We start from the raw sequence: 26,883 nt of genomic DNA, 5'->3' as shown, positions 1-26,883 counted from the left end.
TTCCTAGAGGAGAAAACGAGGATGAAAGCAGGGCAAGAATTACACAGCCAAGGGACCTCAAGAGGGCTCAGAAATATAAAGGGGTCACAGGGTCTGTGAAAGTGTCCAGATGACTGACAGGTGTGAGCAGATCTCATTTGTGGGGCATCGCACACAATTCTCCTCTTCACAGCCTGGGCTTTCCAGCCAGTCTCTAACATGACAGCCCATTACCACCTCCTCAAGATAAAGCAGATATAGGGGGATGGCAGTGGCAAAGGCTGAATTAGGACCCATGGATGCAGAACTTCTAGTTAATTGTTATTCTATTGATCTTCAGGACTACTTGCAGTAGATTAAGAAAATTTAAATTGGTTATTCATTTTCTCTGTATTTACAGGCAAATGCCACTTTATTAGCTTGCAAAATACGGTATCGTCCATTTCAGCATAAATCTGGACACTGACTAATTTGCACTTGTTTAATCTGCAAGGCTGGCAATTTTGGGAAGCCTCCTACCTCCTCCATCGTCCCTCCCCATAGTCTCACCTCACCCATCCAGCAAAGCCGAGAATGTTATTTTAGGCTATGGAAGCCATGTTAAAAATACCACTGGGTTTCTCTAAGCTTTTCTGAAGTTTTAAAAGAAATAAATAAAAATAAGGCCAGTCTCACATGGGGCTCTCCTTTGCTGTATTTTCTGGGCACCCACAGAAGAGAAGTAACATGCCCTGCAATCGGATCTGATGCTGTTCCAGGACACAGCTTCCCTGTCCAGGATGTGGACAGGAGCTTATCCCAGGCAGAATAGAGCCTGGAGAGTCTAATATATGCAGCTGTAATTTCACCTAAGATTGGGTATTTGTAGTTCCTGAGGGTGATAGGGAAGAGTTGGAAAAAGCCACGAGGTGATCAGCAATTAGGGAAATAGGGCTGTATGCCACCTATTTTGGCACTGCAGTTCAGTATGCCACCTATTTTGGCACTGCAGTTAAGTATGCCACAATCGTGTACCACTTGCATTAGCTTTTCCCTTCCTTTTAACACAATCAGTATGGATGAGGATGGGCACAGTGTGGAAGCAACTTCTGCTTTCTTCCCTTCTAATATCAGCCCCCTCCTGACTTCTAGAAAAATACTGACGTACTTGAGATCAGGCTTCTGGAATTACAGTTCCTTTAGCAGTGCCTTATTTATTGAAGGCTTTGGATTGACTTCTTTATTGATTTGGGCTGATAATCATGCAGTCTGTTGGGCTGTTCCTAATTATTTTGGTTATCTTAATTATTGAATTATGTATGATCTGTTCTGTTCAAGTAACTTTTCAGCAAAAATAATTGAACCAGCTGAAGAGTGCATGCATCTACCTAGTTCTGATCTGCTTCTGCCTCTAGCCTTTTGTGTCATGTTAAATGAATCATTTTGCTTCCATGTTTTTTATTTTCTCCTCTGTGAACATAGAATGATATTTATCTTGTGGTTTAAGATTTAGGGTCGCTAAATATCAGGTGCTATCAAAATGTGAATTATTGCTATCAGTTTGATAGGGCCATTCATGCTGACTTCATGGAGTTTAAATTTTTTTTTCTTATTATGAACTTTCATATATACATGCTTATTGTGATAAATGCAGAAAACTGTAAAGAAGGAAAAAATAATCTGTTATCCTGCCAGTTAGTTATATAAACCTGTTAAAAGATTTGTTTTCATTCAGTCTTTATGCTAATGTATACACAAACATATTATTTGAGATACTGTGAAATATACTGCTTTGTATCGAGCATTAAGCCACATAATTTTCCAGTTTTGATCATTTTTAATATCTGCAAAGTGTTTTAATGTGTGGATGCAGAGCCACCTATTCCCATATGTCCTCATATCCCTTTCTTACCCAACTGACAGAACCATCTATCTAAAATAAACTTGATCATATCACCTCCTTGCTTAAATCCTTCTGCAGCTCCCGATAACTTACTGGATGGAGTCTTGTTGCGTGGGGGAGGGAGCTCTTACCCCCGGTCCCTGTCGACCTTTCCTCTTAGCTCTTTATTTCTCATCACTCTCCCTCTCATGCTTTTTGCTCCAGCAATACTGAACCTCCTGTCAGTTCCTATAAACAACCCTGTCCCCTACACCTTCGCTTTTGCTGTTCCTCTGTCTGGAACAGCCATTTACTCCCCCCAGTGCCACCCACACATGCCCCTGAACCCGGCTGAGTTTGACACAGGAAGGATTCTCCAACCTCCTCTCACTGAAACCTTTTTCTCTTGGCAGTTTTGTATTGGCCTGTTTATATTTCCATCCCTTATATTACTGCCTCTAATCTGCTCTTCATGCAGGGGCCAGAGTAAAATGTTTTTTGCTTGTTGTAAAAAATCAATTCTGATCATGCCTTTTCCTAGTTTATAATCTCTGGTGACTTCCATTGGGGTTCCCAATAGAGAGCAAGTTTCAGCCCAGCCTTCATTCCCTCCATGGTCTAGCCGCCTCCTTCCTTTCTAGCAACTTCTTCAATGATGCCCCCTTACTCTCCACAGCCCAGGCCTGGAGGTCTTCCTGTTCAGGAGTGAGCTGCTTTCTCACCACAAAACCCTGTGCATGCTCTTCCTTCTGCCCTAAAGGATCATCTTGCTTATCCTGGGGATGTCAGCCCTCTTCCTGTTATGGCTCAGGCACCCTGTTCTATGATTTCAGAACACTCAGTACTTCTCCTTTATGTCAGAGTTGTAATTTGACATCTCTTTGTGCTAGTCTTTCAATAATGCCCCTGTCCTTCTCTAGACTCTAAGCTCTGTGAGGGTAGGGCTTTTGTTTGTTTTCATTCATTTTATAGGTAGGATTGAACTGAGTGAAAATTACAGGGTCTAATAGGTGAGGCTCTTCAGTAAATCGGGCTAGATAAGACTAGTTAAGTTAGATGTGACCAAGTAAGGTAAGGCAGGAAGCATGGATGAAAGGTGATCGTGCATAAGAAGTGCCTGGTCTCTTGTACTACTTGGAATTCCAATGAGATAAACATTATCAGCCCCATTTTACACACTAACTAAGACTCAGAGACTTTCTTTGCTGCAGGTAGAAAGCTAGCTAATGGGTAGTAGGACAATGATTATTAAGCCAAACTCCAGGATAGGGAGGCTGTGTAGAATGAAGAACATGCCAGGCCATCTCTGAGGAAGTGACAACCTCCTGGTCTGCAGTTGGTAGAGCTTGTGTTTGTTTGTGTGTCTCAGGAAGTGTTTTGGCTTATTGTGGGTCTGAAACCAGCCAGGCTGTGAAGTGGGGCATCCAGAAGCAGGGAGCGCTGAAGCTGATTTCACCCCTGCACATTCGTGCCTTGGTGACTAGTGGTGCTCTCTGAGACCTTTTGCATTGCCCTACACACATGGGGGCAGCTGCTGGCCTGGGTGCCAGTCCTCAGAGAGCAATCTACTGAGCCCTGAGCAGGAAGTCACCACGTGCTCAGACTTTGGAAAATTCACGTGCTTCTGAGCCCTGCAGGGAAACAGAGGTGGGCTTTCTACTCCTAGCCCAAGGCTCTTTAGTTACCCTTGAGGAGTGGCGAGGCCTGTGGGATGCCCTAGAATAGTGGCTGTCCAGCCCCAGGCTTGGAATATCAAACAAAGGCACAACAGAAGTGTTCTGGTAAAAGGGAATAATCCGTAAAGGATGTTGCCAGAGAGTTTTTAAAAATGTCTTCAGAATTCTCTTAAATTAGGTTTTTCTTTTAATTACCTACTTATCCTTCAGAAACTTGGAACAGCCCCATTTCTTATCAACATATTCCCTGTCAATTTTGCACAGGCACCGGCTTATGGTGCCGAGGGTGATGCTTAAGTATAAGGCAGCTGGAATGTTTTCCCCTTGGGTTGAGGGGAGTGATAGGAATGCTGATGTGCTGCAGCTCTGGGCTATGGATGGTGGCTGGTGGCAGAGGGGAGAGCCTGAGTGCAGTAGGCAGTAGCGTCTGGGGGCAGGATGGGGAGAAGATGGGGGGGGGGTGCAGAGCTATGAATGACAGAGTGAGTGGGGGCTGGGTGCTAACCTCTGATTTTGGTGTTCCTCTAAACTCCTCCTATCCACTGATTCTTAGCAGTGAATTCCCAAATAGCAGATTTAAGGGATGCTTAGGAAAACTGCCTAATGGCACTTTTTTCCCTCCTGCCTGGTTGGCTACGTCATCATGCTGCTTGACATAAAATTAGGGCTGGAAATGTTTTGGGGGCCTGAGATGTAGGCTAAAATGTGGCAGAGTATATGTGCACATATGCATGTGTGTGTGTGTGTGTGTGTGTGTGTATTATGAGATGCAGTGAGTAGGGTAGTAAAGTACAGGTCTGGACTGTCTGCAAGTTGTCTCAGCCTCTCCTTGTTGTCCAGCCAGGAAATCTGTATGTCCTTGTCAGGATTAGATATGATAAGGATGGGTGGTAAACAGAAAGGGGATCATACCTCCCCTTCATGCTGTCGTCAGAACTGGACCAGATGTCTATTCATATTTTAGGGTCAAGCACCTGATAGTTATTTGGACTGTTTGAACTATGTGGGGTGGGTGGGTACGTTCAGGTAGGAGGAAGTATAAGGAATTCAGTTTAGAAGGTGCAACGGTGGGGATGGGCCCCATTTTCCCCACTCATAGAGATTTCTGTCTGGAGATGTCAGTTCCACTTGGTCAAGAGGAGGTTTTCCCTTCCCATCCTCACCAGGTATTGAACCCCTAACTCCCACCCCTGATGTGGGGCTCATGCATGTCTAGGGCTCTGAGGTTATAGAGAGGTGGAGTCACTTCCCTGCATGTCCCCCATTTCCTGCACCTTTTTCGTGCTTCCTAGTCACTTCTGTGCCCCTTTTCATGGTTTTCCTCAGCTCCAATCAGGTGTTCAGGCACCTGAAAACCAAGCAGGGAAAGGAGCTTTTCTATGCAGAGCTTGATATAGGGATTTCCTTGAGTCTGTTTCTGCTTCAGTGTGGGTAGAAGGCAGCATCAAGATATCAGTGTGAAAGCAAAGGGGATGGAAATGTACAGATTGATATGATAAAAGCAATGCCATGTGTCAACACAGGCCTGCCTGCTCTGTCCTTGTTCACTTGAAAGGGTTAACTGGGCATGATCAGATGTAGTCATAGTGATTCTTAACTGACAAAGTCTGTTTAGATATCTAAGAACTGATTTTGGAGACAGATGCAAATTCAATCCCATCTATGTCACTTGTTAGCTGTGGGACTATAGGCAGATTATTTAACTTCTCTCAGCCTCAATTTCCTTCTCTGTAAAACAGGTAACAATAGAACCTATCAGATGAGGGAAATGTCAGTAAAGCTCTCAGCACAGAGCCTGGCATATAGCATACTTTTAGTAAGTTATTATCAGTCCTGTTTAATTATGTGGCCTTTGGCAGGCCATTTAAGCGCTCTATGCCTTGTTTTCCTTATTTGCAAAAGAGGAAGAATGTCTTCCTTAGGTAACTAACACTTTGAACAAAGCATAACATGCTATATAATCAATAAAAGCAGGATTATCATTTTCCTAGAACTACACTAAAGCAATTCTGGTGGTCTCAAAAGTGTGCTTATCTGGCTGCAGACTTGGGTCGTGATTTAGAGATGCCTGTGGAGCTGCTGGAGGAACTAGACACATGGGAAATAGTGATAAAGGCTGCTAAAGACAGAGGGCCCTGCCCTGACTGTCACTTCCTGCTGCTGCCACTAATGGCTTTGGGATTTGGCTTCTTCCTACCATGAGGCTCTTGCCACTGGAAGGTGGTGAGTGCCATCCTCAGCTCTTGTTGCAGCATCTAAATGATAACACATCTAATTTGTACACTTTATTGCCCTTTTCCTTCTTTGACTCTGGTACTAACCAGGCTATCTAACTGTAAGAGGGTGGGCTGAAAAAGTAAAAGGAAATGCAATTCAGACTTTTCAGCTTTGCTTTATCATTGCTTAACTTTGATTATTGCTTAGAAAAAGTTGAAAATATTGTTCATAATCAGTTCAGTATTTTTTTGAAATTGATTTCAATAATCTGTAAAAATTCAGAAATACAACTCTATCAGTTAACAAGCCAGCTATAGAACAGATTCTCTTTGTAGATCCTGAAGTCCAGCTTGAAAGGGGCTCCTAGTTTCCATTTATCTTGCTATGTATCTATAACATATCCCATCATAAATGCAGCAGCCCATCTGTAAAGCGGACATGAGAACATTGTTCACGGTATCAAATATGTTTAAATTTTTTTTACACTCTGAGCAGAGCTATTGCCCTTGTCTATATTTTCATAAATTAGCTGTACCAAATGCCACTTTCCTATTCACCATATACAGTAGTAATTAGTCAATTCAGCTTGATCCAGAGTTCATTTTCATAAAGGAAACAAACTTTGGAAAGTGTAGCTCAATACAAAGGATTCTATCAAGACACCTGGAAGGGACCAACAGTGTATTGTTTTTAAGGATAATTTGCTCTGGAACACTGCCAACCCATGCTAAAATGTGCAGCCTTTCTCCAGTAAGTTGCTCTTTTCTGAGTATTTGGGAAATTGCTAAAGCCATTAATGTTTATGGATCATCATGTGGCAAGTAGGAGATCTCTTCCTCCCCTTTTCCCTCCCCATTTCAGAGTTCTAGTTTAGTTTCATTTTGTTAGTTTTTAGTTTTTGTGGCACCATATTCTAGACTCAGAAAGCAGATCATCTGTCTAAAAGCCATGTGCTAAATAAATGTTTGTTGAATGAATGAGTGAAAGAAAGAGTAAATAAAATGATTGACTTTTGAATGCAAAAGTAATGATTGACATGGAAACAGAATGATGGTTGCTAGGAGCTGGAGAGGAGCAAATAAGGAGTTTTTGTTTAATGTGTACAGAGTTTTTGTTTTCAAGATGAAAAGAGCTCTGGAGCTGGATGGTGGTGACGGGTGCACAACAATCTGAATGTATTTAATCCACAGAACTGTACACTTAAAAGTGGTTAAGAAACAGTGATGTTAGCAAACGAAAGAATAGGCGGTTCCAACCCTGAAAGCCATACAAAAACATTGATTTTGACAATTATCCATGTTAAGAATACCCCTGTGCTAACTCAGGAGTCCAGTGGAGAGATTCTAGAACCCCATTTGAGAAAAAAATCTGAGAATAGATGCCTTGAAGAGGATAATAAGAACAGTTTCACTTTACCTGTGTCACATCTCTGTCAAGATGGCACAGCTCAATGCCAAGAGAGACCACCTTGGCCTATGATTTTTCCAGTGGGGTAAATAGAGAGTGTGGTGACTATCTGATTTCCACAGCCTCACAGGACATTGTCCAAGATGCTCGCTTCTGCCTTGCCCCACCCCTAGATCACTAAGGGGACTGGCATGTTTGAGTAGTCCAGGGGAAGCTAGGAGCAGGGAAGAGAGGCAGGAGCTCACAAAAACCATTGCGTAGATCTCAAAATCTGGCCACAGATCCTGTTAACTGACTGTGAACTCCATCAAGGGGCCCAACCATGAACCCCATGGGATGCCTCACCTGCAGTCACGTGCTCCCTCAACTGGCTGTCATGTGCCCCCAGCTATCTGTGTATATCCCTAAGTGGTGTACGCAAGCTTCTGAGATGGTGTGTGCATGCTCTTTCAGACAGCATGTGAATATCAGCACCTAGCTCAACTCTGGGATGCAGAGAAGGTGTACAAATGTGAACAGTTCAGGACACTGCCATGGGGAAAATAAAGGGCAGTGCCCTGAAGTGTTGATTAAGTAAAGGCCAGTGTCCTAAGGTGGAATTGAGAGAAGGCCAACAATACTAAGATGCCCCCCACTGCCTGCAAGACGGAATGAAAGAAGTGGGGCAGGTGTGTCCATAAATATGAAGATCATTCTCTCCCTATACCAGTCAGTAAAGACAGGAGGAGGAGACTGCTTCTTCAAATGTGAAAACAGCAACACAAGCCTTCAAGGAAAATGAAGAATCAAGGAAACTTAACACTACTAAAGGAAAAAAATAAAGTCCGAGTAGCTGGCCCCAAAGAGGTGAATATCTATGAACTGCCTGATAGAGAATTCAAAATAGTTGTCTTAAAGAAGCTCTGTAAACTACAAGAGAACGGAGACAACTAAATGAAATCAGGAATATGATACTGAACAAAATGATAGTTCAGTAGAGATAAAAATCATACAAAGAACCAAACAAATTCTGAAGCTGAAGATACAGTGCTAAAGTGAAAATTCTACAGAGAGCCTCAATAACAGACTCAATCAAACAGAAGAAAGAATCAGTGAACTTGAAAACAGGTCAATTGAAGTGATTCAGTAAGAGGGAGAAACAAACAAACAAAAGAATGAAAAAGTGAAGAATGTATCTGTGACATATGGGATAGTATCAGACAAAATTCCAGAAGGAGCAAAGAAAGAAGAAAGGGACAGAAAGCGTATTTAAAGAAATAGTGACAGAAAACTTCCTAAATCTGAGGAGGGCAGTGAACATCCAGATCCACAATGCTCAAAGAACCCTTAATAGGCTGAACATCAAGAGATCTTCTCTGAGACATATCGTAATCTAACTGTTGAAAGTCAAAGACAAAGAGAATTTTGAAAGCAGCAAAAGAGAATCCTCATAAGACTACCAGTGGATTTCTCAGCAGACTCCTGCAGGCCAGGAAAGCATGGGGCGATATATTCAAAGTGCTGAAAGAAAGAAAAAAAAACCTGGCAACTAAGAATACTTTTTAGAGTGCCTGTTGTTAAAACAAAACAAAACAAAAGGTAAGTGTTGGCAAGCATGTGGAGAAAAGAGAACCCTAGTACACTGTTAGTGGGAATATAAATTGGTGCAACCATTATAGAAAACAATATGGAGGTTCCTTAAAAAATTAAAAATAAAACTACCATATGACCTGGCAATCCCACTTCTGGGTATTTATCCAAGGGAATTAAAATCAGGATCTCGAAGAAATGTCTACACTCCCATGTTCTTTACAGCATTATTCACAGTAGCCAAATATTCACAATAGCCAAGAAGCAACCTAAAGGTCCATCTACAGATGAATAGATAAGGGAAAATTTTTATATATACATATATAAAACATTTACATACATATATAAAACATTTTCTTTATCCTTTCATCTGTAGATGGACCTTTAAGTTGCTTCTTGGCTAAAGCATACACACATATATAATGGAATATTATTTAGGTTGCTTCTTGGCTAAAGAATATATAGATATATATGTATATAATAGAATATTTAATTCAGCCTTAAAAAAGAAGGAAATGCTGTCATATGTGACATGAATGGACCTGGAAGACATTATGCTAAGTGAAATAAGCCAGTTACAGAAAGACAAATACTGCATGATCTCACTTATATGTGGAATATTCAAACTCATAAAAGCAGAGAATAGAATGGTGGTTACCAGAGGGTAGAATGGTGATAACCAGGGGCAGGGGGAAGGGGAAGATAGATGTTGGTCAAGGAGTACAAAGTTTCAGCTATGCAAGATGCATAGATTCTGGAGATTTATTTACAGCATGGTGGATAGATAACAATATTGTATTGTAGACTTGAAATTTGCTAAGAGGGTACAACTTAAGTGTTCTCACTACACACACCCACAAAGGGTAACTATGTGGTGTGATGGATATATTAATTAGCTTGATTGTGGTGATTAGTTCACAGTATATACAGGTATGAAATCATCAAGTTTTGTACCTTCAATATATACAATAAAAATGGCTAAGATGGTAGATTTTATATTATGTGTATTTTACCACAATAAGAAAAATTGGAGAAAAAAAGACAGTGATTGATAGTTGGCTACTTTTTTTTTTTCTCCTAAATGCTGGAGATGAGGATGAAATTACAAGTACTATAGTCCCTAGGTCACACTTTACTGGTCCTGCCTATAAAGGGGGAGGGGAGAGGGAGTAGATGGACATTAACAGTTATTAAGCGTCAATTATGGGCTAGGCACTGTGTTAGGACAGTATATATGTATTAGCTCATTTGATCCTCAAGACAATAATGTGAGATTGTGTGACTGCTTATTTCACAAATGAAAAAATATACGCTCAGAGTAGTCAAGTTGATTGCTCTAAGTCACACAGCAGGTCCTGAAAACCAGTATTCTAGTTTATACTTTTGCATGTTGCTTCTTACATACACACATTTAAGGCAGAAAAAATACATTCCCAAATTTCTGTTAACATTTGGAAGCACTCAGGCTTAATTAACCTTACAATTTAAAGTTACATTCATTGATGTTCACTCTAAAAAAAAGTCATCAGGAAGCTGAGGCAGGAGAATGGCTTGAACCTGGGAGGCGGAGCTTGCAGTGAGCCGAGACCGTGCCACTGCACTTCAGCCTGGGCAACAGAGCAAGACTCTGTCTCAAAAACAAAAACAAAAACAAAAACAAAAAACAACAACAACAAAAGTCATACAGGAGAGTGAAGAAAGGTGAGGTTTGCTTCCCACCCTGTTTGGATGCTTTCCTGAATCCAAGAGATTTTAAGTTCAGGTTTGTAAAAACAATAGCATTAGACCCATGTACTATTAAGACAACTTTTGTGTTCTGACTATATTAATCTTTCTGAGGTATGTTGTGACTAGAGCAAAAGTAACCAGTAGTGACTGTTAGCCTGTTTTTGTAACATGGGGTCCCATGTGGAAAGGAAAATCTCACCGTGTGTTCCACGTGAGCATCCACTGAATTGATGGCTGTATTCAGTTTCACATGAGACAATGACTCTGGGAACAAGGCACTGGATGGATGTCAGGTGTTGCCTGTGTCTGCCTTCTCTCTAATGGCATAATCAGGTCCCTTTGCTCCTGAGTTGGAGAGAAAAGAATAGTGTCTCTACATTGTGGTTCTCTTGTCTCCTGCTAGAGAGGGAAGAAAAAGGAAAGGAGAAGAGGAGAGCAGGTAGGGAGAATCCTCTGTAAGCCACATAAAATTATATCTTCTCTTTAGTCTTGAGTTGTAAATACTGTACCTGCCACACCAGATAAGTCACCAACTGTAGGCCAAGATGGTTCTGAGAAGCTGAGAATCTGATTTTAAATTTTAAAGTACGATATTACTTTTTATTATAGATACAATATAATAAGTACATTAAAGGAGATTTAAAAATCAATTCAGCAAGCCAGTGGTCAGCCTAACCCAATGACAGATTCCACTGTTGCACAAGATCATGCCTTTTTGAACACTATTATTTCTGGTTTACTCCTCAGCCACCTTTTTTTTTTTTTTTTAACTTCTGTGATGATGTTTACTATCTCTGAAATGGGTTGAATCTGTCTGACTTGTCATTGAACTCTCCCTCTTTGGCCCCTAGAGATAATGTGTTTGCAGTTCAAGGAACTCACCTGAGTCTTGCCTTTAAGTCTTGCCTGGATTTGTTCAGATAAAAAAAGTAGCAATAGTAGTAGTAGTAGTAATAATAATAATAATAATAATTAAAGCTAACACTAATAATATTATATTATTATTTCATTTAATCCTCCTTTGAGATAGATGAACTGTCATTGTCTATGTATTGGTGCTCAGAGAGGTTAAATAACTTGCCAAGGGCTCACAGATAGTGAATAGTGAAGCCAAAATGCAAATCCAGCCTGTCTTGCTCCAGAGAGAATATAGAGTGAACACAGATAAAATTTCTTAGTTACCAAGAAGTTGAGTCTCCATTAATAATAAGAAACAATTATGGCAGAACCAGATATAGTATGTGGTAGACACAAGATCTAAACAAAGAATAACCTCACACCTTTCAGGCCCTTTCTATATCAAACATTCTTGCTCCCAGTTGCTTTTGCTTTGGTTGGAGTCTTACTCAATTTCATCTAGTAACCTCCCCTCTCCAGGATGGAAGCCACATGAGACTACTGAGCATTTGAAATGACGCTTGTCTGAAAAGAGATGTGCTATAAGTAGAAGATATCAGATTTAGATTTTGAAGACTTAGTATGAAAAATCTATATAAAATATCTCATTGGCAACTTTCAAAGTATTGATTGCATGTTAAATTTAAAAATACTAAAATTAATCTCACCTATTTTTCAATATGACCATTAGAACATTTAAAAATTCTTACAATTTGCATTATATTTCTACCGGACAGAGCTGCTTAGATTTACTAATTAGTGTCTTTCTCCTTTCAGTTCTGTAGACCTGATGAAAGGTTTGTCCTCAAGAGCTTTGCCTTTGGGACTGGTTTAGCCATTTGAGGCTCTAAAAGTCGGTGTTAAGCCCCTAAACTTACTGTATTTAGTTTATTTATTTTAACAAGTTTAACTGTTTATACCCAATACAGGACGTGATAAGGAAAGCATTTTTGTCTGTCTGCTTTAGCCCCTGCTTTGCTCTGAAATTAAATCTCTGACCAGAACATGGCTGCTACCCTGTCCTATGACCGCATGATTGATTTTTCTTTTCAAACTGAGACGTGTGCTGGGGAAATAATTCTTTATTTTTCTGCTCAAGGGCCAGCTGAAGAATTCCAAGTTGTCTTTGAAATGTTTAGGAAATGGTGTAGCCTGTTGTTAACTCTTTCTGCTAGAGAACCTTAAGCATTAGTTGTACTGCTATTGCCATCAACTGTTTCAGACATACCTGTTAAATGTTGTAATCCAGAAAAAAGTCACAGCCTCCCTGCTTAAGGAACTTGGGACATTAATGAAGAGGCAGACTTTCTGATCTAGTAGGCAGTGACAAAGACCAGTAATCACGAGTGAGATGGTGAGGCTCAGTCTCTAACTTCGACATAGAGCCAGCAAAGAGAGTGAGCTATGTGGTCTGCAGTGTTTGGGATAGGCTTTTTGAAGGCAGTGAGCCTGGAGGGATTAGTAGTTTTTGGACTGTTCTAAAGTTAGTGATGTAGGCTAGGATGGTCACAGAGATGGACATGATGTTGCCAGGGGGCAATTTGGGGAGGGAGGGAAGTAGCCCCTGGGAACCAGTCACAGGTAAGTGTAAGTGAAGTTGGAGGTAGGGATAGATGATAGGGGTCTAGAGTCTGAATTCGATTCAGGGGGAACCCAATTGTATGTTCCTGGACAGAGCCAGTCAATGAAAACCCCAGTCTTATGTTCTGAGGGACCGCGTGTGATTTTCACATCTTCTGTTGGTCAGTGTGGAAGTTGACACAACGGCAAAGCATTAAAACATTTAAATAAACAATTATATAGTACTTATATGTGTCAGACAATTTATTTTTAAATAAATACATAATTTTAAAACAAATACATAATTATAGCAAGTGAAACTGTTCCTCGCTTACAGTAATCAATTTAAAGCCACATATTAAGTTAATGATACTGTAAAAGGCAGGTAGATGTAACAAAAATCTTAAAGGTTTTCATATTGCATTTTACTGATGGGCAACTGAGACTCCAGAGGTCTCAAAACTTCACACAGCAAATTTATCTAGCAGTGGCATGCAGGGTAGGTTGAGGGTTGAGCAAGGAGGTCAGTTAGCAAATTCTTCAGGAGTGAGGTGATGGGAGTCTTGTTCTAAAGTGGCGAGAACGGAGAGGAAACATGAGAGCTGTTGGTTGGGCCATTATTCAGGCAGCTGTTGCCATGTGTCTGTTTATTTCTCTGTACACTTGGGTTAATCTGTGATGACCATTTAAGGTGCAGACTCCTGGTGTGTGGCAGTGGTTCTGTATGGCAAATTGGGCAGGTGCCAAGAGGGAATTCATAATCCAACGCTGACATTATGGAGTGCTTACAGTGGGCCACACATCCTATGCTAAGTCCTGAATTACCTCTTTCATTCCTCACCATAACTCAGTGAGGTATCTGCCATTATTCTCCCTCTTTTACAGACGAGGGAACCAAGGCTCAGTGAGCTTCAGTAATTTGCCACAAGTCACACAACTAGGATTCAAACCCAAGTCTGTCTGACCACAAGGTCTTTAACCATCATGTATACTGCCCGCCTCATTATTGATTGATAGTAATGACTGTTTATAGCATCTTTCTCATGTTTCTTCCTAATTTAACCTTGAGTAGGGGTTTCTATGACTTAGCTTGGAACTCAGTATTGGAAACAACAGAAATTCACCAGGCAAAAAGCTCCATTTCTAACCCCCTGTGCAACATACTTATGTATCTTATTCTATGGTTTGTATCATCATTAAAGTGGCTCTACTTGGCCCTTTAAGAAGCTAATTAATCACTAAATATAAACCACAACTTGTTCTTTTCAATCCTCTGCATGTTTCTTCCCCCCCATTGTGTGATGCCATCTGGTGCTATGAGCTCATGCTTTTTGTGTTCCTTTTCAGAGAGCCAGATTCATTGCTCTCTAAACCCAGAAAGCCAGTTAATTTCAAAGTTTGCATGTATGACTTTGAAAAAATTGGAATCTAATGCCTCCTTGTGGATTTTAACAGTATAAATTATTCCGTAACATAACACTGCATGGAACTTCTGTCTTTACCACCATCTATGTATATATATGTGCTTGTCTTTTTATCAAAAAGACCTAATTTGTTTTTGGTTGCTTGATTTGTTCTGTCAAGCAACTACAGGTCTTTTCCTGTAAGATTTTTGTGGTTTCATTTTGTCAATTTAATGTGTGTGCTGTAGGGAGCCAAACCTTAATAATATTGCTTTCCTCTTCAAATCTATCTGACTTTCTGCTATGACAGTGGAACAAGTGTTTAAGAACAAAGACATAAAACAGCTAATGGCAGGTCTCTGACACTGCTGCTGAGCTGTCTTTCATTCCCACTTTCTCTTCTAATTCTGCCTGAAGTCTCTAATCATCTTCCAAGGGAGTGGAACACCTGGACCATAGAACATTTTCTTGCAAACTCAGCTGTGGAGCTCTGGGCTTGCCACCAGACCCCCACTCTTTGGAGTCCTTGAGTACTGCTTGTTACTGTCAGCCCAGACCTCATCATCTTCCCCACCCTCTTTCTCTTTTCATTTCAGAATTCTTGGCACTTTAAATTTAGCCTGAGAGCCCCATGGAGAAGGAAAGGCGATCTGGTGATGTGTGCACTACTTACCTAATTCCTGGCACATGCAGAGGAAGCAGGAGAACCCTGGGCCAGCTGCCACCTCCTTCCTGTTACTCTTCTTGCCCACTGGGATCCTGCCCATTACAAGCAAGGAACAGAGGAGGAGATGGGTCTTGAGTACATTTGCAGTGATTTAAAAGGGACCACACATTTCCCTAGCACAGAAGCTGTTCTAAGGCCAGCTCTTGTGAGTCTGAGAAAATAGTTTCTCCCCACTTCACACCCTCTCTCCAGCATTAAGCAGCTTCTGTGAGATGCAGGTAGGATGAAGCCACTGAGTCAGCCATGTCGCCAATCCAATCTCCTTCAATTAAGAATCAGCTTTGTTTCCAAAAGAGCATATGTTGGTTCTAAATTGGAAAGATTGTTTTTTATTTCAAATTGACAGTACATGTAGTAACTCTAGCTTAACTATCCACAAAATTAAGATGCATGTCTAGAAAACTAAGGACTGCGAACATTTCTGAGTAATAGTATTTAATATATAAAGTTTGGGTAACAGCATTTATGTTAAAGCTTGGTTACAACTGAGTAATAGCCTCAGGCTAGTTACTTAACTCTCTGAGCTTCGGATTCTTTTACTCATTTAGTGTAGTTAATAATACCTTTATATTTAGCTCACAGAGTTGTTGATGAGTAGCAAATGGATTTTGTCAAATACTTTTTCTGCATCTTTGAGATGATCAAGTGGTTTCTGACCTTTATTCTGTTGATATGGTATATTGTATTAATTGATTTTAATATATTGAAACGATCTTGCATTCCTGAGATAAATCTCACTGGGTCATGGTGTACAACTCTTTTCAGATGTTGCTGAATTCAGTTTGCTAATATTTTGCTGGGGAATTTTGCATATCTATTCATAAGGAATAGTATGGAATTTCCTTTTCTTGTGGTGTCTTTGGTTTTTCATATCAGGGTAATAATGGCCTCATAGAAAGAAGTAGGAAGTTTCCTTCGTTTTCTATTTTTTTTTTGTTTTGAAGAGTCTATGAAGGTTGTTAATTCTTCCTTAAACATTTGGTTAAATTTACCAGTGAAGCCATCTGGTCATGGACTTTTCTTTGTGGCAAGTTTTTACTAAGTTAATTACTAAGTCAATTTCTTTACTTGTTATAGATGTGTTCAGATTTTCTATTTTTTCTTGAGTCAGTCTTGGAGTTTTATATTTCTAGGTATATGCCATTTTATCTGTTTTGTCTAATTTGTTGGCATGTAATTTTTCACTGTGTTCTCTTAAGCTCCTCTATATTTCTCTAAGATTGTTAGTAATAGCCTCTGTTTCATTCCTGATTTTCTTTTTTTTTTTTTTTGAGACAGAATCTTGCTGCCTTGCCCATGCTGGAGTGTGGTGGCACCATCTTGGCTTACTGCAACCTCTGCCTCCCAGGTTCCAACAATCTTTGTGCCTCAGCCTCCTGAGTAGCTGGGATTACAGACATGTACCACCGTGCCCGGCTAATTTTTTGTACTTTCAGTACAGATGGGGTTTTCCTCTGTTGGCCAGGCTGGTCTTGAACTCCTGGCCTCAAGTGATCCATCTACTTCAGCCTCCCAAAGTGCTGGGATTATGGGCATAACCAAATTTTAGTTTTGTTTACTTTCTCAATTTTTAATTCTTTATTTTATGTATTTCCACCCTAGCTTTGTAATCTCTTTCCTTAGCGTGCTCTTCTTTTTCTAGATTTTTAGGGTGGAGAGTTAGAATACTAATTGGTGATCTTTCTGGTTTTGTTTTTGTTTTGAGACAGAGTCTCACTCTGTCACCCAGGCTGGAGTGCAGTGGTGCAATCTCAGCTCACTGCAACCTACATCTCCTGGGCTTAAGCAATCTTCCCACCTCAGCCTCCTGAGTAGCTAGGACTACAGGTGCGTGTCATCATGCCTGGCTAATTTTGTTTATTTTTTTAGAGGCAGGGTCTCACTATGTTGCCCAGGCTGGTCCTCAACTCCTGGGTTCAAGTGACCCTCCCACCTCAGCTTCTCAAGGGTTGGGATTACAGGCATGAGCTACTGTGCCAGGCGAGATCTTTTTTTAATGTAGGCATTTACAGCTATAAATTTCCCTCAAAATTATTGCTTTAGCTGCATCACATAAATTTTGGTATGTTGTAATTTTGTTTTTATTAATTTCAAAATGTTTTCTAATTTACTCTAGTGATTTCTTTGCCTTATCGGTTATTTAGGAGTATATTACTTAATTTCCACAAATTTGTGAATTTCCTAAATTTTATTTTATTATTTATTTCTAATTTCATTGCATTGTGGTGAGAGAACTTACTTTGTATGACTTTAATGTTTTTAAATTTATTGAGATTTATTTTATTGCTTACATATGGTCTATCCTAGAGAATATACTATGTGCACTTGAGAAGAATGTGTATTTTGCTGTTGTTGGATGGAGTGTTCATAGATGTCTCTTGTATCTTGTTGGTTTATAATGTTGTTCAGGTCTTCTGTTTTTTGTTGATCTTCTGTCCAGTTGTTTTACTATTATTGATCTTCTACCTAGTTGTTTTACTATTATTGAAATAGAAGTATTGATGTCTCCAGCTATTATTGTTGAATTGTCTATTTCTCCCTTCAATTCTGTCAGTTTTTGGTATTGCATGTATTTTGGGGCTCTGTTGGTCAGTATATGTTTATGACTGCTGTATCTTCTTGATGGATAGACCCATTTATCATTATAAAATTTCTTTTTCTCTCTGGTAACAATTTTTGTCTTAAATTCTGTTTTGTTTGATATTAGTATAGCCATTTCATCTTTCAGTTATGCTTTTCATGGTATATCTTTTTCCATCCTTTAAAATTTCAACCTATTTGTGTCTGAATTTAAACTGTGTCTCATGTAGACATCATGTAGTTGGATTATGTTGTTTTATCTACAATGCCAATCTCTGCCTTTTTATTGGAGTATATATTTATATTTAATATAATTTTTGGTAAGGTAGGATTTATAGATGCCATTTTTCCATTTGCTTTCTATATGCCATATGCATTTTTGTTCCTCTATTTCTTCATTAATGTTTTCTTTTGTGTTAAATACATATTTTCTAATATGGCTTTTTAATTCTTTTTGTTGTTATTGTTTCATTTACTACATTTTTTTTTTGTTATTTTCTTAGTGGTTGCCCTGTGGATTACAAGTAACATCTTAACAATCTAGTTTGGATTAATACCAATTGAATTCAATAGTATATAAAAACCTTGCTTCTATATTGTTTCATCCCCACTCTCCTCCTCCATACTATTATTGTCATGCAAATTACATGTTTATACACTGTATGCTGATCAACAGAGATTTATAATTGTTGCTTTATGTCTTTTAAATCAGATAGGAGAAAAAAAGAGTTGCAAACAAAAATACATTTATACTGTCTTTTACAGTGACCTATGTTGTAACCTTTACATGTGCTCTTTATTTTTTAAATATGGGTTCAGTTATTATCCTTCATTTCACCCTGAAGGACTCCCTTTAGTATTTATTTTTAGGCCAGGTCTGCTAGTGATAGATTCTCTCAGTTTTTGTTTAGCTGGGAATATTTTATTTTTTTCCTAATTTCTGAAGGATAACTTTGATGCATATAGGATTCTTGGTTGACAGTCTTCTTATTTCTGTGTTTTGAATATGTCATCCTATTCCTGTCTGGCCTCCATGATTTCTGATGAGAAATCAGCTGGTAACCTTTCAAAGTTTTTTTTGTGTATATGATAATTTGCTTTTTTCTTGCTGTTTTCAGGATTCTCTGTCTTTGGCTTTCAACAGTTTGATTATGATATATCTGGGTGTGGGTCTCTGAGTTTATCTTATTTGTAGTTCCTTGAACTTCTTAGGAATGCAAGTTCATGTTTTTAATCAAATTTGGGAAGTTTTGGCAGTTATTTCTTCAAATACTCTTTTTTGATCCTCCTTCTCTCCTCCTTTCTGCAGCTCTCATTATGCTTGTGATGGTGCCTCACAGGTCTCTGAGGCCCTGACCATTTTTTAAATCATCCTTTTTTCTTTATTTTTCTCAGACTGGATAATTTCAATGGACCTGTCTTCAAGTTTGCTGCTTTTTTCTACCTCCTCAAAACTTCTTTTAAGCCTCTTTGGTGCATTTTTCTTTTCAGTTATTATACTTTTCAACTCCAGAATTTCTATTTTTTTCTTTACAAGAATATTTCTGTCATGTTACTAATATTCTCTATTTAGTGAAATATCACTCTCATCCTTTCCTTTAGTTATTTGGATAGGTTTTCTTTACTTCTTTGAACATATTTAAAATAGCTGATTTAAAATCTTTGTAAGGTAAGTTCAATATTTGGGATCCCTCAGTGACAGCTTCTATTGACTGCTTTTTTTTTCTTTTACTTTGAATGTCTTGTACTTTTTTTGTTGAAAACTGGGCATTTGAAATAACATACTATGGCAGCTCTGAAATTAGATTCTTGTCCCTTTCTAGGGTTGATTATTGTTTTTATTGTTGTTGCTGTTGTTCCTTTAGTGACTTTCCTGAACGAATCCTATGAAGTCTATATTCTTTGTCATGGGAGGCCCCTTAAGTCTCTGCTTGATTAGCTTAGTGGTAAACTAATTATTGCACAGAAATGTTCTTAGCCTGCTAAAACCAATAAACCTTCCAGTCTTTGCCAGTGGGGTTTGTTGTGTGCATGTTGGGTATGCCTTCAACTCTGCCTTAGCTTTCACTTCCTGCTTACAGAGCCTCAGGGTCAGTCTGATGAGTACCAAATGGAATGATAGTTTTGAAGAATACAAATGTAAGCTACTACTACATTTGTGGTCCTTTATCTGTCATTGTTCTCATACTATATTGTTTTCCCTTTGGAAGCACAGGCATTTCCTGACTTATAAACAGCTAACTTATATGTAAACAGCTACCTTTAATGCCTTAGACCTCACAACCACTACCATGGGGCTCATGTTGAAAAAACAAATTAAAAAAAAAAAGAACTTCGAATTTTGAGAAAATGTGTGGTTTCATCAAAGAAAAATAAAATTAAAAAAAGCTTCCAAAAAATCAGAGATAGTTTGGGTAGTTTTTCTCAAAGGGAGATTCAGAGACTACCTGCATCAGAATTACTTGGGATGCTTGTTAAAATTCAGCTTCCTGGCTCCATCTCAAAACTTTTGATTCAGTATATCTGGGGTAGAGTTCAGGAGTTTACATTTTTAACGAGCCACCTAGGTGATTCTGATGTACACTAATATCTGAGAAACTCCTTAGGGAAGATGATCCTGTAGGTACATTCACAGGAGGGACTGGGGCTCATGATGCAAATTGTGCTCAAATATTAATCTCTTCCCTTCACTGTATAATCTTTTTAAAATTTGACTTTTATATGCACTCAGATTCCACCAATTAGAGATTTATTTGCATCTATGAAGATTTTTTTAAACGGCTGGCAGTGTTAAAGGACTAACATTCGCTCATGCCTTTAAAAAAATTAGTTTAATCAGATTGCATTTATCCAAACAACTGGCCAAGATTATTTAAAATGAGAGGAGAACATTTTATAAGTTTTTTTAAATTTTAAGACAGAGTAGATACTTTTCATGAAATTCAGAAGCCTCTAGGAGAAGAGAATAATGGACCCATGTTAATTTATGCAGTAAAACATGGGTGTGTGAGGTTGGTGAGAGGAGGTAGAGAGTGTACTAGATGAATCAATGTGTACACCTGCCCATATCAAAACATTGTGCCTAGGGCTGGCCATACAACCAGATAGGGGAGGAAAATTATTTTCTTTCTTGTTCCTACTTTTAGTATTACCCTTTTTCTCGAGATCTAGAATTCAGGTCAGTATAACTGTATTAAGGAATGATATCAGCTGCACTAGAGTTAAATAGGTTTTCGAGGGTTGTCTGGAGATATAATCACCACCTAAACCATGTGGAAGGTTATCTTTATGGAAAAATGTCTTCTGGTTTCCAAATAACACACTTCCTAATGAACTTCATGAGGCTACCCTTGAGAGTTTGAGACTGGATCAGATCCAGATGTGTGATTTATCTGTGCTAATTTAAAATTCTAAGCTGATTTTCCCAACCATCTGTGTACTTTTAGGCCATTGCTCCTTGAGGAGTTTTGTGTTTAGGTAAAACAAACTCCGTATGGGAGAACAATTAGGGGAGTATAGATCCTTATACAATTTAATACATTAAAAAATGAAACCTGATTTTAAACATTATTTTATGTTTTAGGTTTTTATTGCTCTGAATCAAGAGATTCTTATCCCATCTCCCATTCAACCCAGGTTAGGTTACGGTATTCTGCCTCAGGTCTCAGAATTCTGTTACAAATAAGCAGACTCGTAAATCGCGTTTCTTATTTCCTTCAAGGTATTGCGCAGCGATGCACGGCCATCAAGTACCACTTTTCTCAGCCCATCCGCTTGCGAAACATTCCTTTTAATTTAACCAAGACCATACAGCAAGATGAGTGGCACCTGCTTCGTAAGTATTTCCAGGACAGGTTCAGAGAGGAAATGGTGTCTTTCTGAACAAAATTCCCACCACCCCTCTCACATCTGGACAGAAGGATGTTGTTCTTATCCTCTGTGAGCCTCTGGGCCCAATCAGATGTGGTCAGAGACTCAGAGGATCATTTCCCTATGCTGTGGACACAGTTTGCTTAAAAATAAAATGTGTGGAAACCTGGTATAAGGTCTTGTGAGATAGTCTGCCCTGGTGGCATCTGTACACAGCTGCCTACTGAATCTTTTGTTTGCCAAGTTGTGGGGTGTAAGGACCTGCTGTACCCCTTGTCTTGTAAACCAAGGAGATTATACCTTAGGGGCTCTTATTTTTGTTTTGTATATACAATATTTATTTTAGCTACTGTGTTCATCTCCGACCTTTGTATTTCTGCTAAAATACCTTTGTGAGTGTATGTCATAATTTTCTCAGAGGGTGTCTACATCTCAATGAAAGGAACTATTCTTTTTCACTGTCAGGAAAATGTGAAACTCTAGAAAGCATCATGCAGTGTGAAACTAAAGAGGGCTGATATTTACCTAAAAACTGTTGATTTAAGCTGCCTGATGATAGATAGCTCCCCAAAACAAAAAACTACTGTGAATTTTTTTGGTCTTTGTCCCCATCAGAGGTTGACATTGTCATTTTCCAATGAAATAAGTAACAAGGACTTCAGGATCTTGTTTGGTGGCCAAAGCCACTGTAGAAAACTAATCAGTCTCTCATTCTGTAAGTAAATCTCTCTGCAGATTAAAAGGCTCTGTTCTGAATCTCAGACACATAAATGGAAGCTCTTATGATATTGCCAGAGCAGTGGTCTAATATACATATTATGACAGGCAACTTTAAGACTTAATCATCTTTCCAGAGAGCCATGTAGTTACTGGCTCAGGTCAGGGGAGAAAAGATCATCATAGGAGCCTGAAAAAGAACCTTAGCTCTTTAACAGTTTGTACCCTGTGATTGCCCAGCAAGGCAATATTTGAAGATTCTTCTTTTAATCCTTTTTGGAGTTCTCATGGAAAGATGCTTTTAGCAGTCTCATGCATGTCTATTTCTAAGAAAGTCACACTTGGTGATCTGTAGCACATTTACTGTATAACCTTAACATGACTGGTACTAATGCAAATCCCATGTGGATTATATCTGAACCTTGTGCCTTTTCAGAGTCACAGAAAATAGACTATCACTCAAACCATAGGAAATTTGGGAGGCTGTAAGATAATGGTGACTGAACCATACTACATTTCCCCTGCTCAGATGTGGCTGTCTCAAAAACTACTTATATCCTTAACATTAAACTCAGCATCTTTAAATTATCACTGCTCCTGACCCCTTATTCACTGGTGTCCACATTTCTTCTTCTAGGCAGAAATACTCTCTTTTAATTTGGATGCTCTGAGTGGGAAATGAGAAATCCCTCTTTAAAAAAGGGATGGTCTCTCTGTGGCTAAGATGCTAAGAGCAAGACTGGAAGCTACTGTAATTCATCCTCCATGAAGCCACCCCTAAGATGCCCAGGAGCCACACAAACACACAATAAAGTGATGGCTGCATGGGCACTTTCACTTTAGCAGAGCAGCCCACACTTCAAACAGTGTGATCTGCACCTTGTCTTGGCCCCATGTGTACACAGGTGTGGATGATCCACGTGCATTTGCCCAGACCTGTTACCTGGCCTTGGGGGCAGCAGATGTATGCTTGGGATGTGTTGTTTTAAGAAGGGTGATTGAAATTTAGCTAACAATTTTTAAAGTTAGTTTTGTTAAAAAAAATCCTTTGAGATGGAGCTGCAAGGTAAATAGAAAAGATTCAAAAGCATTTTTTAAAAAAAGAAGGAAGAAAATAGAAAAAGTAAAATAGCTGGAAGGTAGGCAAGGTGAGTGCTGGTTTAGCAGTTGGAGGCAACGTGTGTCCAGGTACACGTAGTCAGCCTACCTCTTGGTTTTGTCAGGGATGTGGGGAAAGAGCTGGATTTCTGGCTCAGTGATCACAGTTGTGTTTTTGCAATAGACCAAACTAGACAGTTGGGCCACTGTATAGTGGAGACTATGTAGTGGAGACTCATCCTATTGGACTAGTACTTCCTTCACCTGGGTAAATGGATGCCCAGGTTGTGGGATCTATGCTTTAGGGGAGAAGGCATTTCTGAGCAGAGGTTTCAGAGGAAAGGGTGTTTATGAGCACATGTATCCTGTGTGCACTTTACACCACTGTTCCACTCACCACAATTGCCTTCGCTTTCTCAAATCGTGTTTGAAAATAGGCAGGAGTAGATGTAAATGAAGAAGTAAATAATTGGCATCTGTGGTGATCAGATAAAACCCTATTTCACAATAGCTTTTTTAGGCTCTTTCTCCAAAGCCAGATTAAGTACAGCCACTACCATGGTAGTAACCTACATTTCTTTTTTTTTCCCCTTTTAAAATTTCAATAGTTTTTGGGGTACGGTGGTTTTTGGTTAACCTACATTTTTATTGTTCTGTTAAGGCTAACAGATATTTCTCAGACCCACCTCACTCTTTGCTTAAGTCATTTGACATCTGTTACTCAGGTCTATCCTGGGCTTGTCCTCTAGTCTATTCTCCCCTTGGTGTGGACTTCTCCATGGACTCAGAGACGGTACAGTCTGACCCTCCATTGGTTACACCCCATCAGTCCTCTTACGGAATACCTGGGAAGAGTATTCCCTAAGCCTCCTCGTCCTGTGGGCTCTAAGCCTGTCCATGTAACTTACTAATTTTCACAATGTATACAAAGCCTTAATTCTCTAATTCTTAATGACTTTCCTGAATTCTGATTATGAATGTCTGTGTCTGTTTTGAGATTAGATTTAAGAAGAATCACTGCTGGCTTCCTCGGCATGGCCGTAGCCGTCCTTCTCTGCGGCTGCATTGTGGCCACAGTCAGTTTCTTCTGGGAGGAGAGCTTGACCCAGCACGTGGCTGGACTCCTGTTCCTCATGACAGGTAGGCTGCATGCCTCAGGCCGTCTGTCCCAGCCAAGGTGAAGGCTGCTCTGCATGCGGCTAGCTAGTGTCGCTTTGTTATCTCCCTGTTAATTTTGTTTTCACTGTCAGAAAAGCAACCAGAAGGTCATTTTGCCTTTGCTGGAAAATACAGAATTTAAGGAAAACAACAGTGTGAGAAATGCATCCTCTATATCCCCATTGTGGCCTGTTAGTAGGTTGGATGGAAGTGGCTTGGGTTTAATCTCTATATGAGCCCAGTCTGTTTTTTTGCTGTACTTTCTTTTTTCTTTTTTGTTTTTTTGAGATGGAGTCTCACTCTGTCACCCAGGCTGGAGTGTAGTGGTGCGCTCTTGCCCCACTGCAACCTCTGTCTCCTGGGTTCAAGTGATTCTCCTGCCTCAGCCTCCTGAGTAGCTGGGACTACAGGCATGTGCCACCACACCTGGCTAATTTTTGTATTTTTAGTAGGGTTTCACCATGTTGGCCAGGCTGGTCTCAAACTCCTGACCTCAGGTGATCTGCCTGCCTCAGCCTCCCAAAGTGCTGGGATTACAGGCAAGAGCCACCACACCCCACCTTCTGTTCCTTCTTTCATACTGTGCCCCAAACCCTGGCCTGGACTCTTGGCAAACATGGACCATTGCTTATGAGGTGCCCTCAAAGACAGAGGGGGATAGATCAGCACAACCCATGCCCCGGCTGGATGTCAATTCAAAGCATGCTTTAGTGATGGTGTCATTTTTACATACACAACACTCATTCATTTTACTCCACAGATATCTTTTGAGGACTTACTATGTACGAGGCACTGCTGTGAGTGCTAAAGACACACAATGAATAAGGCAGGCAAAATCCTTGTTCATTTTTATTGTGGAGAGACATAAACAATGATTTGTGGTAGTGATAAAAGCTGTGAAGAAAAGAAACAGGGTGAAATAGGGACTCAGGGAAGATCTTGCTGAGGTGGCGATTTCGGAGCTAATTCGTGAGAAGCAGCCGGTGGTAGGAAGAGCGTAGCAGACTGAGGAAACCACCAGTGCCAAACCTGAGAGAAGCGGCCAGTGGGGCTGGAGGGAGTGAGGGACAGGATAGTATCACATGAGGTGGGGGAAGTGGGCAGTGGCCAAAGCGTCAGGGTTTTCTTGGTCATGGTGGAGAGCTTGGATTTGAAGCTAAGGGTGACAGACGCCACTAGAAGGTTTGAAGCAAAGGAGTGACTTGATTTTTAAAGAAGGGATTAGAAAGACGGGGGTGTGGAGACAGGGCTAGGATTTTTTTGACTGACAGCTAAAGGGTAGTTTTGTCTAAAAAGGTGCCAGGTGCTGAGTTGATGGCTAACACTGACCGAAGGTAGCTTCGGGGAAGAAATCTTTCCTTTCTTCTCCTCCTTCACAGAAAACTCATGTATTAATGATTAGTGAATGCCACATTAACTGGGCATTAACAGTTTCACACAGTATACTCAGCAACAGAACTAATATTCCCCTAGATAGATAGCCATTTTAAATAGGCTTATTTCCACTTGCTTGGAATTCTGTTATTCAAGTGACTATGCCTAGATTTTCTAGCACTTCTCACTGTAATGGGTCACTTAATTAAGCCTGCTTTAACAGGAGGCAGCCACACCCCACCGGGGCTGACACTGTTTGCTGACTGTCTCTGAGCGTTGACAGGTAGGGGGTACTTTGCCCTCTGGCATGTTCAACCACCTGCAGCCTTAAGGAACCCACATCACAGGCAGGGATCCTTCCTTCTAACTCCCACTCACCGCTATCCCACTCCACGAAATGGTGCTGCAATTGGCAGTGATCTGGAATGTGGGGCATCATCACCAGCATCCTGGAACATTCAGAAGTCACATGGATCCTGCCTCGTTCTGAGCAGAAAACCAATTTAGGTTTTCTAGATTTTGGTGAATACACAGTGGCCACCAGGACTGTAGCACAGGGAGGCTAAAATGTTAGTTTCTGAGGTTTTAGAGGAGGATTTGGACCCTCAAGACCAGCCACTGGGTTCCTGCCCAAGCGATGCATTTAAAATCCAAATTACAGAGTAAAGCAGACGAGGGCAGCAAAGGATCAGAGAGGACTGCACTGCACAGAGGATTCCTTTACACCTCTGCTGGAGCTTAATGGTTATTTAAAAATCTCCCCCGTTTTCTTCTCTCCCTTTATTTAAGCCCCCATTTCTCTGACTGTTGTCTCCATAAATATCAAAGAGGTACAGATGTGTTGCCTCCCAACCCTGGAAAGGCCCCATAACACTCCCCTTGTCAGGAAAATGGGGGATGCTCTGGAGTGGACAAAAGCCTCAGTACGAGGAGTTTTTAAAGGATACTTTAAATATATGTACTGCCTGAATAGTTTATTATGCTCTTAGCAAATGAAACAATTGTTAGAACTAAAATAAAGTACAAGACCATGAAAGCCTACTGAGTGCTCCTTGGGAGACT

At 40.0% G+C, this 26,883-nt stretch overlaps 1 protein-coding gene across 3 annotated transcripts in view; it reads left to right on the top strand.

Annotated features, from left to right (window-relative positions):
• Nucleotides 1-26,883, top strand: part of TMEM178A (transmembrane protein 178A) — a 52,729-nt gene that overhangs the window by 17,781 nt on the left and 8,065 nt on the right. The window contains exons 1-3 of one of the 3 annotated variants that reach the window (XM_004029127.5): nt 15,145-15,242; nt 21,326-21,439; nt 24,292-24,429. In XM_004029127.5, coding sequence (XP_004029176.1) covers nt 24,324-24,429 — 106 coding nt within the window. In that variant the 5' untranslated portion in view covers nt 15,145-15,242; nt 21,326-21,439; nt 24,292-24,323. Of the gene's footprint in view, nt 1-15,144; nt 15,243-21,325; nt 21,440-24,291; nt 24,430-26,883 lie in introns of those variants that run through there. The other 2 variants (XM_019021177.4, XM_063695930.1) reach the window with 2 other exon arrangements.

This window comes from Gorilla gorilla, chromosome 12 (genome assembly GCF_029281585.2).
Source record: "Gorilla gorilla gorilla isolate KB3781 chromosome 12, NHGRI_mGorGor1-v2.1_pri, whole genome shotgun sequence".
In the NCBI taxonomy this organism is placed as follows: domain Eukaryota; kingdom Metazoa; phylum Chordata; class Mammalia; order Primates; family Hominidae; genus Gorilla; species Gorilla gorilla.
Note: the sequence above shows the minus strand (reverse complement) of the source record. Positions and strands in the feature narration are given on the sequence as shown.